This window comes from Thermobia domestica, chromosome 7, assembly GCF_964235325.1.
Source record: "Thermobia domestica chromosome 7, izTheDome1.hap1.1, whole genome shotgun sequence".
Classification (NCBI taxonomy): Eukaryota; Metazoa; Arthropoda; class Insecta; order Zygentoma; family Lepismatidae; genus Thermobia; species Thermobia domestica.
The window spans coordinates 237441991-237456236 of record NC_137460.1 but is presented as its reverse complement, the minus strand read 5'-3'; the positions used below and the strand labels follow the sequence as shown (position 1 = coordinate 237456236).

At 35.4% G+C, this 14246-nt stretch overlaps 1 protein-coding gene across 4 annotated transcripts in view; it reads left to right on the top strand.

The window, feature by feature from the left end:
- LOC145690776 (glycerol kinase 5-like) overlaps window positions 1-14246 on the top strand; it is a 156066-nt gene that overhangs the window by 115430 nt on the left and 26390 nt on the right. For all 4 annotated transcript variants that reach the window (XM_081766026.1, XM_081766027.1, XM_081766024.1 and 1 more), the window contains exons 7-8: window positions 1603-1729; window positions 7785-7889. In XM_081766026.1, coding sequence (XP_081622152.1) covers window positions 1603-1729; window positions 7785-7889 — 232 coding nt within the window. The remainder of the gene's footprint in view (window positions 1-1602; window positions 1730-7784; window positions 7890-14246) is intronic.

The following is a 14246-nucleotide window of genomic DNA, read 5'->3' as shown; positions in this document are numbered from 1 at the left end:
TGCGTAAAGTACTTCTTCGCTAATAGTTTGCTTAAGATCTATAGTGTAGTTTGAAGCAATAATTTATTTTTGACACATACTGACACTGTGGGTAAACACGATTGTGTGTTTATTAGACATGTTCAATTTAATAGAAAAATATATAAATATTAATTTTAAATACTTGATTCTAACTTTAAAATGTAACACGTACCCTGGTCTTTGTGTCTCCCAGAGTATGCATGTTACTACTCTCCGCAACAATTAGTAGATTTAAAATAGAGTCATTATTTGGCAAGCAGCAAGTGCAAACCGTTCAGTGTATACAAGATTGAGTAACCACTTCTAAGATAGCCTCTTGCTGATATGAATTAAAATGGATGGCTGTCACATGATAAGGGTAAATGGTTTAATTTATTGTCAGTTAGAATTTTTATTTCGAATTTTCGCGAACTTTTTGGGTCGAAATACCCCACTCTGAGATGTTTCCAATTTTCCAAACTATTTGACAGAATGTCGACATAATCATGTCTGTACATTACACAGTGCATTGCTTCAGATTCCGGATATCCAGAATTTTAACTAAGTAAATCGCCGCCTTTAAATGACTTCAAAGGTAGAAATGCAATACGATGTCATTGTTATTCAGTTATTTTAACATTTGGATTCTGTTTAGATGCCACTTCCTTTTGAGCAAAATGCAGCACACACTCGATTGTCTTATACTATGTTCCATTGACAGACGTAGGGTGCTCTTCGTTGGACTCCTGCATACAACTGGTAACGCATTGCTTAATGCCTCTTCATCTGTAACAGTCTTCTGTCTACCATTATGCGGTTTGATGTGTGCGCTACTAGTCTCCTTAAATTACTGGACTAATTTTTCCAGTGTGTCGTGCGTGATCGGTCACTTATCTTAGTGGCTGCGGTGAAATTCCTTTGTTGCACGTGTACTGGCTGGCAGTTTCAGCCAGGAAAAACGTTTCTCATTCTTTGACATCGCGTAAGCATCTTCTTTCACTCACACAATTGTACAGCTCACAGATGACGAGAAGAACCCTAGCAGAAGTAGTGTGACGTAGGTATGGGCTCGTCCACTTTTCGCACGGGAGTTTCAAATGACACCACGGAATAGCACATAGATAACTTACCCGGAGTAGCAGACGACATCTAAGTATAGACCACACCTCAAAAACCGAAAATGGACTTGACCGTGTCGTTGACCTTTCCCCGCTTCCCCTGTTTTAGGGTTCTTCTCGTCATCTGTGAGCTGTACACAGTGATCTGAAACGAGAAAAGGAAAAGTTCCTATATAATCTGACTTTTGACTCACCCTATATTATGTTGCCAATATAGCAGTTTGTAGAAGACGATCCTGGTTGTATATATATATATATATATATATATATATATATATATATATATATATATATACAAAGTTGAATTCATTTAAAATTGACCTCTGCAGGTTATTGCTCTTACCTGAGTACATAACACTTTCAACTTCTGAGAGAGTTAAGTATATTTATAGGAAAGAAAATAGAAAGTATGTGAATTACAATAGGTTCCCTATTTCTAATTCTATTAATTCTTTTTCTAATGTAATCTTATTGTTTGCCTTAGGTAGGAGACCAAGGAGCGTCTATGTTTGGATCCTGTTGCTTCAAGAAAGGCGATGTCAAAGTGACCTTGGGAACAGGAACGTTCGTCAACATAAACACTGGAAGAAAACCGCACGTGTCACTTGCAAGTATGAAGTTTTCAATAAGATTTTATTCTTTTTATTACAATTTTGTTTCTTTGTTTGTTTTACTACTAACATCTTTGTTATTTCTATTCGAACGCTGCATGTAATAAGACGGAAGTGAAATCTCTATATAGGTAATACATAACTGTACACAACCGGTATATATTTATGTTAATAAAAGGAATACTTACGCACAACTGTGTTCCCAGTACTTCCAAACACTTATTATTTCAAACAGTCAATCTGCTGCCCCCTAGCTGCTGAAATAATAATCGTTCGGATGCGCAGTTGATGAATAAATCTCTCGTTTATTTCAGATATAGGTAATAGCATGATTACGATAAGGTAAAACTCATACGTAAGAGAACATGTCTATAGAGGAGGAGGAGGAGTAGGAGTAGTAGTAGTAGTAGTAGTAATAATAATAATAATAATAATAATAATAATAATAATAATAATAATAATAATAATAATATAATCATCATCATCCTCAGTGCGTGCGCAATGATGACAAAACTGAGTACAAAAAAGGACACAACGAAGTGGTGAAAATCATGCATCAAGAAATACACCGTGTATGAATGAAACAAAATAATACCGGAAGAAATATATTACAAATATCAACTGGAAACTATATTAGAAGTAGACGAACACAAAATTTGTTTTGACAGATCAATACGTGCTGTTTACGCTCTATCTGTTGTGTAATGATTATTCAAATAAAACTGATATGTTGTAATAACATCATTGTAAAAAGACAGAGCATTGCGTTTCTGCAGCTAGATGCCGTTGTATGTTACCTGGGAGTTGGGTACAATGTTGATATACTGTTTTGATATGGTGAAGGTAATTGCTTATATCCACCAGCAAAACTTACCCATTGATTAAAATAATGTTAGTGAAGCTGATATGTTGTTATATGAGGAATGCATATAGGTATAGATAGCCTGTTGTACAGTGTTTAGGGAGCTAAAAGACTTTAGTAAAAGCTGTGTGTAATTACTTTGGAGCATGCTCAGGAAAACCACAAAAAAACATAGAGACAGAGATTTTCCAACGATGATACGGTCCATAACTCGTTCCACAGCCGTGCATCACTATTTGTATCCATAAATGTAGTGACGTGATTTGAATCGGGAAGGCTTCTTGCTGATAGTAACACATATATCCGTTGCTTTCTGTATGTTGTAACGTAATAGTCCCAATAAATGTATTTCTATGTATTTCTATACATAAGGAATATTTGTAAGAGCATGATGAGAAAACTCTGCAGAGAGAGAGAGAGAGAGAGAGAGAGAGAGAGAATCTGTTGCATACTAGCCTGCATCTAAAGTGTGCTGCCATCTGGTGGGCAATTGCGGTACTAGAGCCAGAACTTAACCGTGCCGTACCGATTTCCAATCACTTTGGACTTCGCAGGTAAGACGTAGGGTTATGAAATTTACTTCGTCCGAATTAGGTCAAAATCTACCATGTAGTAACTATATTCTTTTTGAAATATATATGTAAATGGGAAAGGAAGTTATACGATACCATTTCGGCATTAAAAGGCCTCATTTTTTCTCATATTTCGTCTTGTTAATCTCCAAATTATTTTGCTAACGTTAACTTTCCATGAGGTCCTCGCTCAGTAATCATTTGTACTGACGTATCATATTCAAGTTTAAGTGTTGTTTTATAATATTGGGTATTAAAAAATATTTATGGTAAAGAGAATTATAAAGAAGAATATATATATATATATATATATATATATATATATATATATATATATATATATATATAATACTATTGTTGAACTACATTTACTTCGTATTACCTGTTGTTGAAAAGAAAGAACAGAGTTGTCATGTTATTTAACGTGTAGAAAGAAAAAAATCATTCTTTTACTTGTTAATAAATATTTGTTGTGTTTCAAATTTCGTATTATAATTCATACGATATATATTTATTTTGACCAGTGCTGGCTTCAGTCAAATTTTCAAAATTTACTAGAGGCATTGTACACTACAATGTTCACTATTTTATATATACTAGTGCGGGAAACCTGGTTTCGATTCCCGGCGGAAGCTCATGTGGGTCCACGACTCATAGTCTCACTGCTGAAAGGAACGCTAATACTCAATATAACCAATATACTCATAAAGTAAGCTTGTGCATCCTTTTAGATATAATTGTTTCCCTGTTGTAGAGAATAGATCCATATGTGTAGTGGAAAGTATACTTGTAAAAATACTAAACGGAATATAGCGTGGAAATACGTATTTTCAAGGAACTTTTATCCTAATTTGTGATTGAAGAAAACGATTCAAATAAACATGACAGACGGGCACTTTTTTCTTTGTTATTTTAAAGTTTTGGGAATTATTTATAGTTTATTATTATTATTATTATTATTATTATTATTATTATTATTATTATTATTATTATTATTATTATTATTATTATTATTACTATTAATACTAATTAATAATAATAATAATAATAATAATAATAAGAAGAAGAAGAAGAAGAAGAAGAAGAAGAAGAATAGGATAAACAACGGGCCATCATTGAATTCGTGACATACGAAGGATGCAGTTTGCCCGACACTCACACAGGGCTGCAAGATGTTTACGGAGATCATACCACTGACGACAGAAATGTAAACAGATGGATGAAGAATTCTAAAGAAGTTCATAGCAAGAAGCCACATCAGAGTTTTTACTGGTCAGGAAAAACAGCGAAGTCATGAAAAACTTAGTGAAAATGGTGCAGGTCAAGGAAGCTTAGGTAAAAAGCAGGAAATCAGGGAACATGAAGGAAATTTTATAAAATATCTAGAAAAAAGAAAAATTAAACACTGCTGAGAAGAGAAAAATAGAGAAGCAGCAACTTCTCCAAATAATGAAGAAATTAGAGAATGAGAAAAGGCGTATGATAGTAGAAACAGACGTAAAGCAAAGGGAGATTACATTAAAGGGAATTGATAACATTAAAAACAAAATAGCAATACTGCACACGTCACAGATCTTAATTGAAACAAAATGTGGATATTTTAGTATAGCCATATCACTTTATTAATGGCTGTATAAGATGTCTCACATGTAGTATATGTTTCAGTGTCGGAAACTGCAGTGTTGGATAAGTAGCATATCTTTATTGAAACTGGATATGGGTATTTTAAAAAAGCCTTGTCATGATTAAATGAATGTGTAAGAAGTATCGTATCTTCAAAGTAATTGATTGTCAGACGTTTATGGATAGGTATTAATGAGCACAGTATGGGCGTTGCTCAATTTTTATGGGACATAAGTGGAATGTACGTAAGAGCAATTTATTACCATTTCTCTCTATAGAACAATGTACTCATATATAAATATTCAACGTTATTTATTCCTTATTTATGTGTCAACATCATCCAACACTTGTCATAAAAGTCAGGGAATTTGGGAGAAATCAGATTTCACCAGATTAGTACGAACCCTGGACATCCATAACAAAAACAGTTTTTCGCTGTGCCTTGCAAATTCACAGCGATTGACATAGAAGTCAATATTCAATCCGGAAGTGGTACTAGATTTCTGCCACTCCCGTTAGCAATAGAGAAATAAAGTGGGAGGTGGAACTTTTTTTGTGTTACTGAATTCATACCCCCCAAAAAAAAGTGCTTCTCGCTATCTGTTACCAATTTTTTCATATAGTGACCACTGTTGAAACCGTACATCGTAGGTTTTTACCACTTCCGGTTTGGATCAAAGAAAAAAAGTTGAGACTAAACTTACTCTTGAGATGGTGAATCTATATCATAGAAACATTTCTAGCTCTCTTACTGTGTTTGTTGTACGGATATCAATATTGAAACCGAAGTATTAGTGAACGTCGACAACTTCCAGTTCTAGTAGAGATTGGGTAAAGATGAAATCTATTCTTCTAGTTCTAGTAGATGTACGGATAAAGATGAGATCTATTCTTCTAGTTCTAGTAGATGTACGGATAAAGATGAGATCTATTCTTCTAGTTCTAGTAGAGATATGAATAAAGATAAGGTCTATTCTTCTACTTGTAGTAGAGATATAGGTAAAGATCAGATCTATTCTTCTGACGCTGAATCGATTCCAAAGACCGTTTCTTGCTATCTCCTGCCGTTTTTATTCTATGGTGGTCAACGGTGAAACCAGAAACGATTGATCTTCACTACTTTTGGCTTGAATAGAGGATTAATAAGGAAGGTGGGACCTATTCTTGGGATAGTGAATCGATTCCGAAGAACCGCGTCGTGTTATTTCTTATCGTTTTGGCCAGTCGACAGCTGTTTTAACTTCCTGTACTTAGCATAGTTTGGAAGTCAAAAATAAATAAATAAATAAAGTCTTTATTGCTTGCAAACGTTTGCAACAGATGAGGGCAAATTAGAGCTGTTTTCTCCCTATTAGATATCAGCTGTCGCAGCACTACTTTCCATACACTTTTCGATAACCTAAGTCTTCTATCTTCTTTCTATTTCATTATGAGAACTCTCTGCTTGTGCAGAAAGCTCTCAGATTGTCACTTGTCTGTCCTCAATCAGTTCATTCACCCGTTGAACATTTGTCATTGGTTGCAGTTGTTAAGCGGCCTTTCTTTAAAGTTTCTTGCTTTCAACTTTTTTTGGAGTTGTTCATCCATCTATTTACATTTCTCTCGTCAGTGGTATTATCTCCGGAAGCATCCTGCAGCCTTGTGTGGGTGTCGGGCAGACTGGATCCTTCGTTTGTCAGGAATTCAATGACAGCACGTTGTTTATCCTTTTGTTATTCTAGGAATAACAGTAATACTTTGACCAACGTCATTCCACAGTAAATCATCCTCGGAGCTCCTTCGTGGCTAAGCGGTTAGCGTACACGACTTTGGCGTGGGAAACCCGGGTTTGATTCCCGGCGGGAACTCGTGTGTTTCGGATTCCACATTAATAAGGTCCACGTCTCATGTAGCCTCGCTGCCGAACGGGACGTTAACCTCAAAATCAACTCAACTCAACCAAATCATCCTACTCAAATAAAATTGTTCACCACATCATCATATCAAATTTCGATGTAATATATAGTTTTAGGCTAAATATAAACTAATTATTTGCTGAGCAAAACTATATATTTTCATTAAAATTCAACACGTGTGACAGTTTCGCCAACTAACTCTTTGGCTTCATCAGACACTATGTGATACAGGATAACTGTACAATCGTATATACCTATTATACGATATTAGTTTATATTTAATTAGTTGGCTCAGCAAATAATTAGTTTATATTTAACTATAACAAAGCAAAGCTTCTAATTATGGGAAATATAATAGTTTTAGGATATAATGTATAATATTTAGTTTTCGGATTTAGAATTCTGGGCTTTCGGCATCTATGGCCATGTTAGCCCGTTCCGTTTGAGGGATGATGTCCTTCGGCGAGCACACTATCCGGGGAAACGGATGCGGCCTGGGACCTATATGTCAGGTCCCGGCATTTGCCTAGTGTGAATGAGGAAAACCTCATTCAGGATGGCTTGCCTGAAAATGCTTTTTACACTTTTTCGACCGAGTGGTCTCACAGGAAATCAAACCCAGTACCGCACGCACCGAAGTCGAGAGCGTTATGCGGGGCTACCTATATAATATATAGTGACCATGGGGAAATATAAGAACCCATTTTTTAAAATTAATTTATTTTCTCGTATCACTGCTGGTTAATTTCTGACAGCTTCCTAAAAATTACTGTGCTCGAAGATTTTGTAAGCAATGCGATTAAAGCAAGATTACAAATAACTTGCGGGCATTGAGTAAATTAATGGAGTCATATTTTCAGTATTTACGACATGTGTGAACCTGTTACCTAGGACTGTAATTTTACTTCTGCGGTATGGTATGTTTCAATGAACATCGTATTTATGCATAGAGTTGTTAAAATATTGTATTCTAATATTTAGAATAGAAACGGCAATATAAGACCACTTAAGTGATCAATATTTAATGCCTACAAATCCAAGTGTGGTGCATTTATTGTTTCAGAAATGCTTTTCCAGAATTCAGTTTTTTATTTCTTTTATAGGCTTGTACCCAGTGATTGCTTGGAAGAGAGATGATGATTTGGTTTATGTGGCTGAAGGGTGTGCGAGTGACACCGGAACAGTCATAGATTGGGCGAAATCAATAGGTAAGTCATCAGAAAAAGTTGAACATATTTGTTCATTCAATTTATTAATTTAAGTTACAAATCAATCAGGCAAAAATTTTGTATTATTACTTACTTCATATTTCCTTGTTACTGCTTTACGCCCTAAGTTCGCTCAAAGAGAACACTTACCAAAAATCCTAATTTAACGGATCTCGAACCAATGGACAGAATTTAACTAATATACTGTTAGGAATCGTGATCATTGGAGCTAAGATGACCCAGGATCTCTAACAAGGTGTGAGAATATTAGAAAATGAGCGTAGTAATTCTCATAAATGAAGCTGAGTCTTCATCCAGACAAGAGCTTCGACGCCTCACTCCAATCCTTAATCTAGACAAAGAGACTAGCGCCTTTATAGGACGGGTAAGAAAGAGAAATGCACAACCCCACTAGTTTCCTAATAGGTCAATCCATCTGAAGTGGTCCAAAGATGGTGAAAATGGTTGCACGACCATCTCCAAAAATTATAGAAATTTGAGTGTGGTGTACCTTGTGTATGAGAAGGTCAACAACACTATTCACGTTGTCGTATGTACAAGTGTTCCTAAATGGCGGCCATCTTTGTTGTCTGTAGTGTACCAATTTTTGCATTTGCAAGTGTTTACGAAAACTACAGTTGCTCAGGACGTACGAATCAGACGAACACCAAACAAAAACGAATGTTTACAGGAGGGACTGAGGTACACGGGGAATATATACTCTTGCTTCTAAATAAATATGCAGGGTTGCAAACCAATACATGGAATCACCAGAAAAGTACAGAAAATTACACTTTTAAAGGGGCTGTAATTTGGAATGGCATAAAGTGGGGAGTTCATAAGTTTTGTGCTGAATACTGTTGCATGTAAAGAATCTGCAGAAATATCCACAGCTATGATACTACTGGCACCGTAGATTTATGGGGGTCCGAAACTTGAAGTTTGTGATTTTGATGTCATGTTTGGGGCGTAATATCTCAGGAGAGCAAAGTGCTAAAAATTGCTGCTTAGGCCACAAAGTAATTCTGTATGTGAATAAACTGTTGCAAACAAATTAGGAATGGTATTGCATGAAGAAAAAAATGAGGACATATGGTAAAAACGCGAAGAAAGCACGTGTGTGACGATAGTCGTAGCCCGGAAAAATTTAAATGTTTGGATATGTTTCATGCTAGATCTCAAAAACTACGCATGGTGCAGCAGTGAGGCCCGTTTTTGTTTATGTTTAGTTGTACAAGAGCTTGCGAGTGGCGTTTGTTCCGTCTTTCTAGCTCCATGATCATTGCCATGTCTATATGGTAAGGGGGGTTAGCTCCCGCTTACACTCATCGTCTAACTGGACCGCGGTATTAAGACACTCAATGTATCAGCAAAGTGTCATTGAAATCTTATCCCACTTACGGAAGTTAATATGTTCACGAGACTGCGTTACATCTATCTATTCTATATAATGACTGATTCGTACGTCCTGAGCAACTGTAGTTTTCGTAAACGCTTGCAAATGCAAAAATTGGCACTCCAGTACAACAAAGATGGACGCCATTCAGGAACACTTGTACATACGACAACGTGAATATTGTTATTGACCTTCTCATATACAAGGTTCGTTCCACTCAAATTTTTATAATTTTCGGAGATGGTCGAGCAACCTGGTCTGGACCACTTCGTATGGATTGACCCTAATGGAGAGTTGAAATAGATGATGATTTGAGATAATCTAGAACCCTTAGTCCCTACTCTGACAGGATCTAAGGTACTAATCGTTAGGCAACCAATGTAAATGGGAAATTCCAGGTCAAAGAGGGGCGAACCTGCGATATCTGTTAGATATGATCCGTCACTGGAATCACGGGCATCGTTAGGGGGGGAGGGCGCTTCTCCTCAGATTTCAATCAAATATGTTTAAAGAAACTATACTACTTTGTATATATAACTTTTGTCGGAAAAAGGATTTTGATTTTGATTCCTCCGACCTCCAACTCCCCCCCCCCCCCCCCGCCCGAGATTCAGAAAGCTACGACGCCAGTGCTAAAATAATAGAGCGAGATCGGTATTTTCTTAATAATATCACGTAGTCAGATGTAAAGCGACAAGATCTTCGTCTCCGTCATGTTTCAAACTCTGCAGCATATCTCAGTTCGGAAATTAGAACTCGAAATTACTCTTAATATTATCCAAAGATTCAGTGATTTCAGCCATACGAGGCGACTTAATTTTCGTAACAACTTATTAATTAACAAAACGAAAGAAAACTATGTGCTCCCATGTCATTAACCGATACTCATCGAAGTTGATTAATAGTCAATACATAACGTGCAAAGTCCCAAAGTGTTTCAATTAGGTTTAATAATATAATGGAAGGAGTGTGGTACAAGGACCGTCCATCTAAAAAAAAAAATAAAATAAAATAAAATAAAATAATAAAAAAAGCATATTACTTTGTTAGGATTTGCCTGGAGAGAGAATTGAACAAATAAATAAATTGTTGAAAATGTCAATGAGAATAAATATCATATTTATATTTATCGTCACTGTTCGCCACTGATAAAGGTAGCTCTCCACTAATGCTAAATTTCAGTCAGTTGTGTTCATAAAAGCTGGTAAAATTCATAATAGTAACCGGTATCTTCCTGCTGGATGTTGGATGAATTGGAGGGAAGTGACGAGAGAATTTCTCTCATTTCTTAAAAAAATCATTAAAAGGGGCATCTAGTTTTGAAATAATTCCTTGGAAGGGGCATCAAAATATTCTAAGTACCAACTGAACATAATCTGAGAAGTCCGGTTAAAATTATGAAAACTAGAAGAAAATCACAAATGGTACGTGAAAAATGTCAAAGTATGAGAAATTGTATCAAATCCAGAATAAATTTGAAGTTAAGCGACTTTTTAGTAAAATAAAGAAAAATACTTCATGCTGAAAATTGATTGCCCATAATCAGGAACAGACGCGGCTTTTGCCAAGAAAGGTAACTCGAGAGGCCCAGATGAAGCTCTACTGATGGTCGTCAGAAATTATTATTTCGCGAAAAAAGAGAAAAATTGAATTAATTCCGTTGAAAAACGCTGGCAAAAATTCTGAGTTAAGATTTCACTGCTCGCACCAGAGACGAAGTTTAACTTCCAAGCCAAATGACATGGAAGCTAAATTCTATCTCCAAATTTCAAGTACATAGCCTCATCGTGCCCAAATTCAACTAAGTCCACATACTAGTGTCGTACCTATGTCACAGGGAAAAGGTTGATAGCGCGTCCAGAATCTTGAAGCACACTCACTGCGAGGGCAGGGGCAGTGGCTGTCATACTATTTGATTTCCGATCTATTTCTGGATTCTAATCGCAAAAAGAGAAGTCCTCGACTCCTTGCTAGAGAAGTCACGCATCTTAAAGAGCCAATAGTTAGAGGTAGGTGGTGATGCGCGAATTACCGTGGTAGATCTTGTCTCGTGAAAAGACCTTGATGCAACTTTAAGCATCAGACAGAAGCATCAAAGCATTTAAAACGGAACAATACTTATCACTGTGTCCTGGTCAAATAATTAACCCGAGATGCCTAAAATTTGATCAGAATGTAGTACACACTCTTCCGTCATCAGGCTTAGTACAAAATTAACTGTGACCTAGAGGCCTGAAAGTACAATCACACAAGCTTGCTTGGGAGTTAATCCCAAATGCCAGAGGTTCGAATTTCATGCATACGGCCTGATCATGCAGGAGTTTACTGCAATAAAAAAAAAGTGATGTTGATGAAGGAACAAAACTGAATTTCATTAGGAATATGGAAGAGAGGATCAGAATTATAAATATGAAGGAAGATCAAAAGGACAAAGATATAGAAAGACTATGGGAATAGCTGAAAGAGAATGGTTACAGTGAAAAGGACAAGAAAAAGAGCAGGAAGAGAAGGAAGAAAAATGAGAAAGAAGAAGATAAAGAAGAGGACAAGAAGAAAATATGGCATGGTATTGAAAGTGCAGGGGTGATATCAGAGAAGATAAGAAGAATTCTTAAGAGAGAAGGTATTAAGACGTACAGGAAAGGAGGAATGAAGATAATCGATATCACCAAGAAAAAGAAGATGAGAACGTCAGCGGAATTATGTAAAAAAGGAGTGATATATGAAGTACCGTGTGGGGTGTGTGATAAGGTATATGTAGGGGAAACCAAGAAGAGAATGCAAGAAAGGTTAAAACAACATAAAGATGATGTAAGATTGAAGAGAGATACTAATGCCATTTACAAGCACATCGATGAAACACGCCACGAAGTAAAGTGGGAAGGGGCGAAAATATTGGAATATGAAGGGAGACAATTGGTTAGAAAGTGGAAAGAAGCGAAGAGGATAAAAGAAGTTTACGATAAAGCTATCAACTGGAATAGTGGTTTGAGTATTAATGAAGAGTGGGAAGACATTTTGAAAAAAGAAGAAAGAAGAACGGTGGAATATAAGGACAATATAGGGTTAAATTTATTTATTTATTTTTTTTTCAATATTCAGGTAGTTAATTAGTATTCAATATTCAGGTAGAAAATTTCAATATTTAGGTAGTTAATTAATATTTATGTTAGTTAATATGTGTTAAAAGAAATATAAAGATTTGTTAACAACATATTATGTCTGTTAAGAATTTAAAATTGTCACAACAATGGACATATATATTGAATTTTAATGAAAAGTGATTCCTGATTGGTAGAGATAGCAAATGATGTAATGTTATTTATGATTTCAGTTGGAGTAGTAGTCTGAAGAAGGGAGTGATATACTTCCGAAACTGTAACATTTCTAGTTAATTTATAATAAAGATTATAGACAGCCTTGTAAGGAAGTGTGTTTAGTTTGTTTAGTTTATTTTGAGAAATATTTCCTTTCTTTCTCTGTGGTATTATTCTCCTCATGAAAGAATCCAGAAAAGCGGAAATCTATGTCGCTGTGAATAGAGTTTCTACCTCCGTCTGCTGCAACATCGTCTGTAAGCACTTCCTGACAAGTTATTAAATAGGCTAAATTACTATTCTTTTGCATCACGGTCCTTGGTTCAACGACATTGCAAATTTGTTATGTAACAACAGTAAATGCGGTAACTTTGACGAGATATTTGAAAAACGCGGCAACGGATACTATTATAATATTGCGGTAGATGGTACAGAGAACAACAGTTCCGTAAGTGATGGCTTGTTCCATCCTTCTAACACACAGTTGTAAGGCAGTTTTATGTTACTAATACGTATGTATATTAAACATTTTACATTTACACTAGCTGAACCTGCGCTCTCTACACAGCGCATCATTCGCATATGAGCATAAATCTCCTTCTCATTCCTCACATCTGTACATGTTCCTTTACAGACACAAATAAAAGACGTCTTGATTTATATATATATATATAAAAGGCAAAGGGTATCATAAACGGGAGATATTTTCGATTATTTTTTCTCAATATTTCGCATCGTTTGCAATATTTGAGCCTACTTCCGGTTGGAGTTTCTAATTCATGTATGACCAGTGTTTTCTTTCTTCTTGCATGCAGTATGTAATAAGCAAATACATTACATATACAATTAATTATAATGTCAGTTATATATGGTGTTCATTGGGCAAAACACACAAAAAATAGATTTATCTTAGACTCGAGAAATGTTTATCCTTCCTTTTTCATTATTATTTGGCCATGGAACAAACGCCTGAGACATATACAACAATATGGTGTAGGAATGTATAACGCATAGGATATGATGCTTTAATTTTTTTTTTTTTTTTAATTTCAACGCTTCCAGCGTACCCTAAAAAAATATAATAAAGAAATAATTGTCATGTTTTTTTTTTTTTTTAAATACTCAATTAGAACTGGACAATCTACGCAAAATTTGCAATCGATCAGTGGAAACGTCATCTTTCTAGAGCCTGTAGTTTCCGAGAACTCATTGTCGAAAGGATTGACCACAAACTTATAAACGTCCTCAACATATACTTTAAAAAAACTCGGAAGATGGAATCACAATTCACATGCATTGATTTTGGAAAAGGCTTATTAAAATACAAAGGTTTTGAACAATAATTTTATATCATAAACTTTATGAAGAACATATAGTTAACTAATTTAGACTATTTAAGGTACAAATACTTAAAATGTTTGTCTCTGTTAAACGTGAAATCACACATAACCGTAAATGAAAGATTTGAAAGCTAAAGCTATAGGTTGGAGCTCCGGCGCTTTTAATTGCTATTGTAGCATTTTAATAGATAGTTTATAAAGCACAATTCCAAGTGTAATATTTTATTTTTGAATACAATGTTCATAATACAATTCAGAATTTAATGGACTCTCGATTTTACAGACACTCTTCCGCTCCCAATAG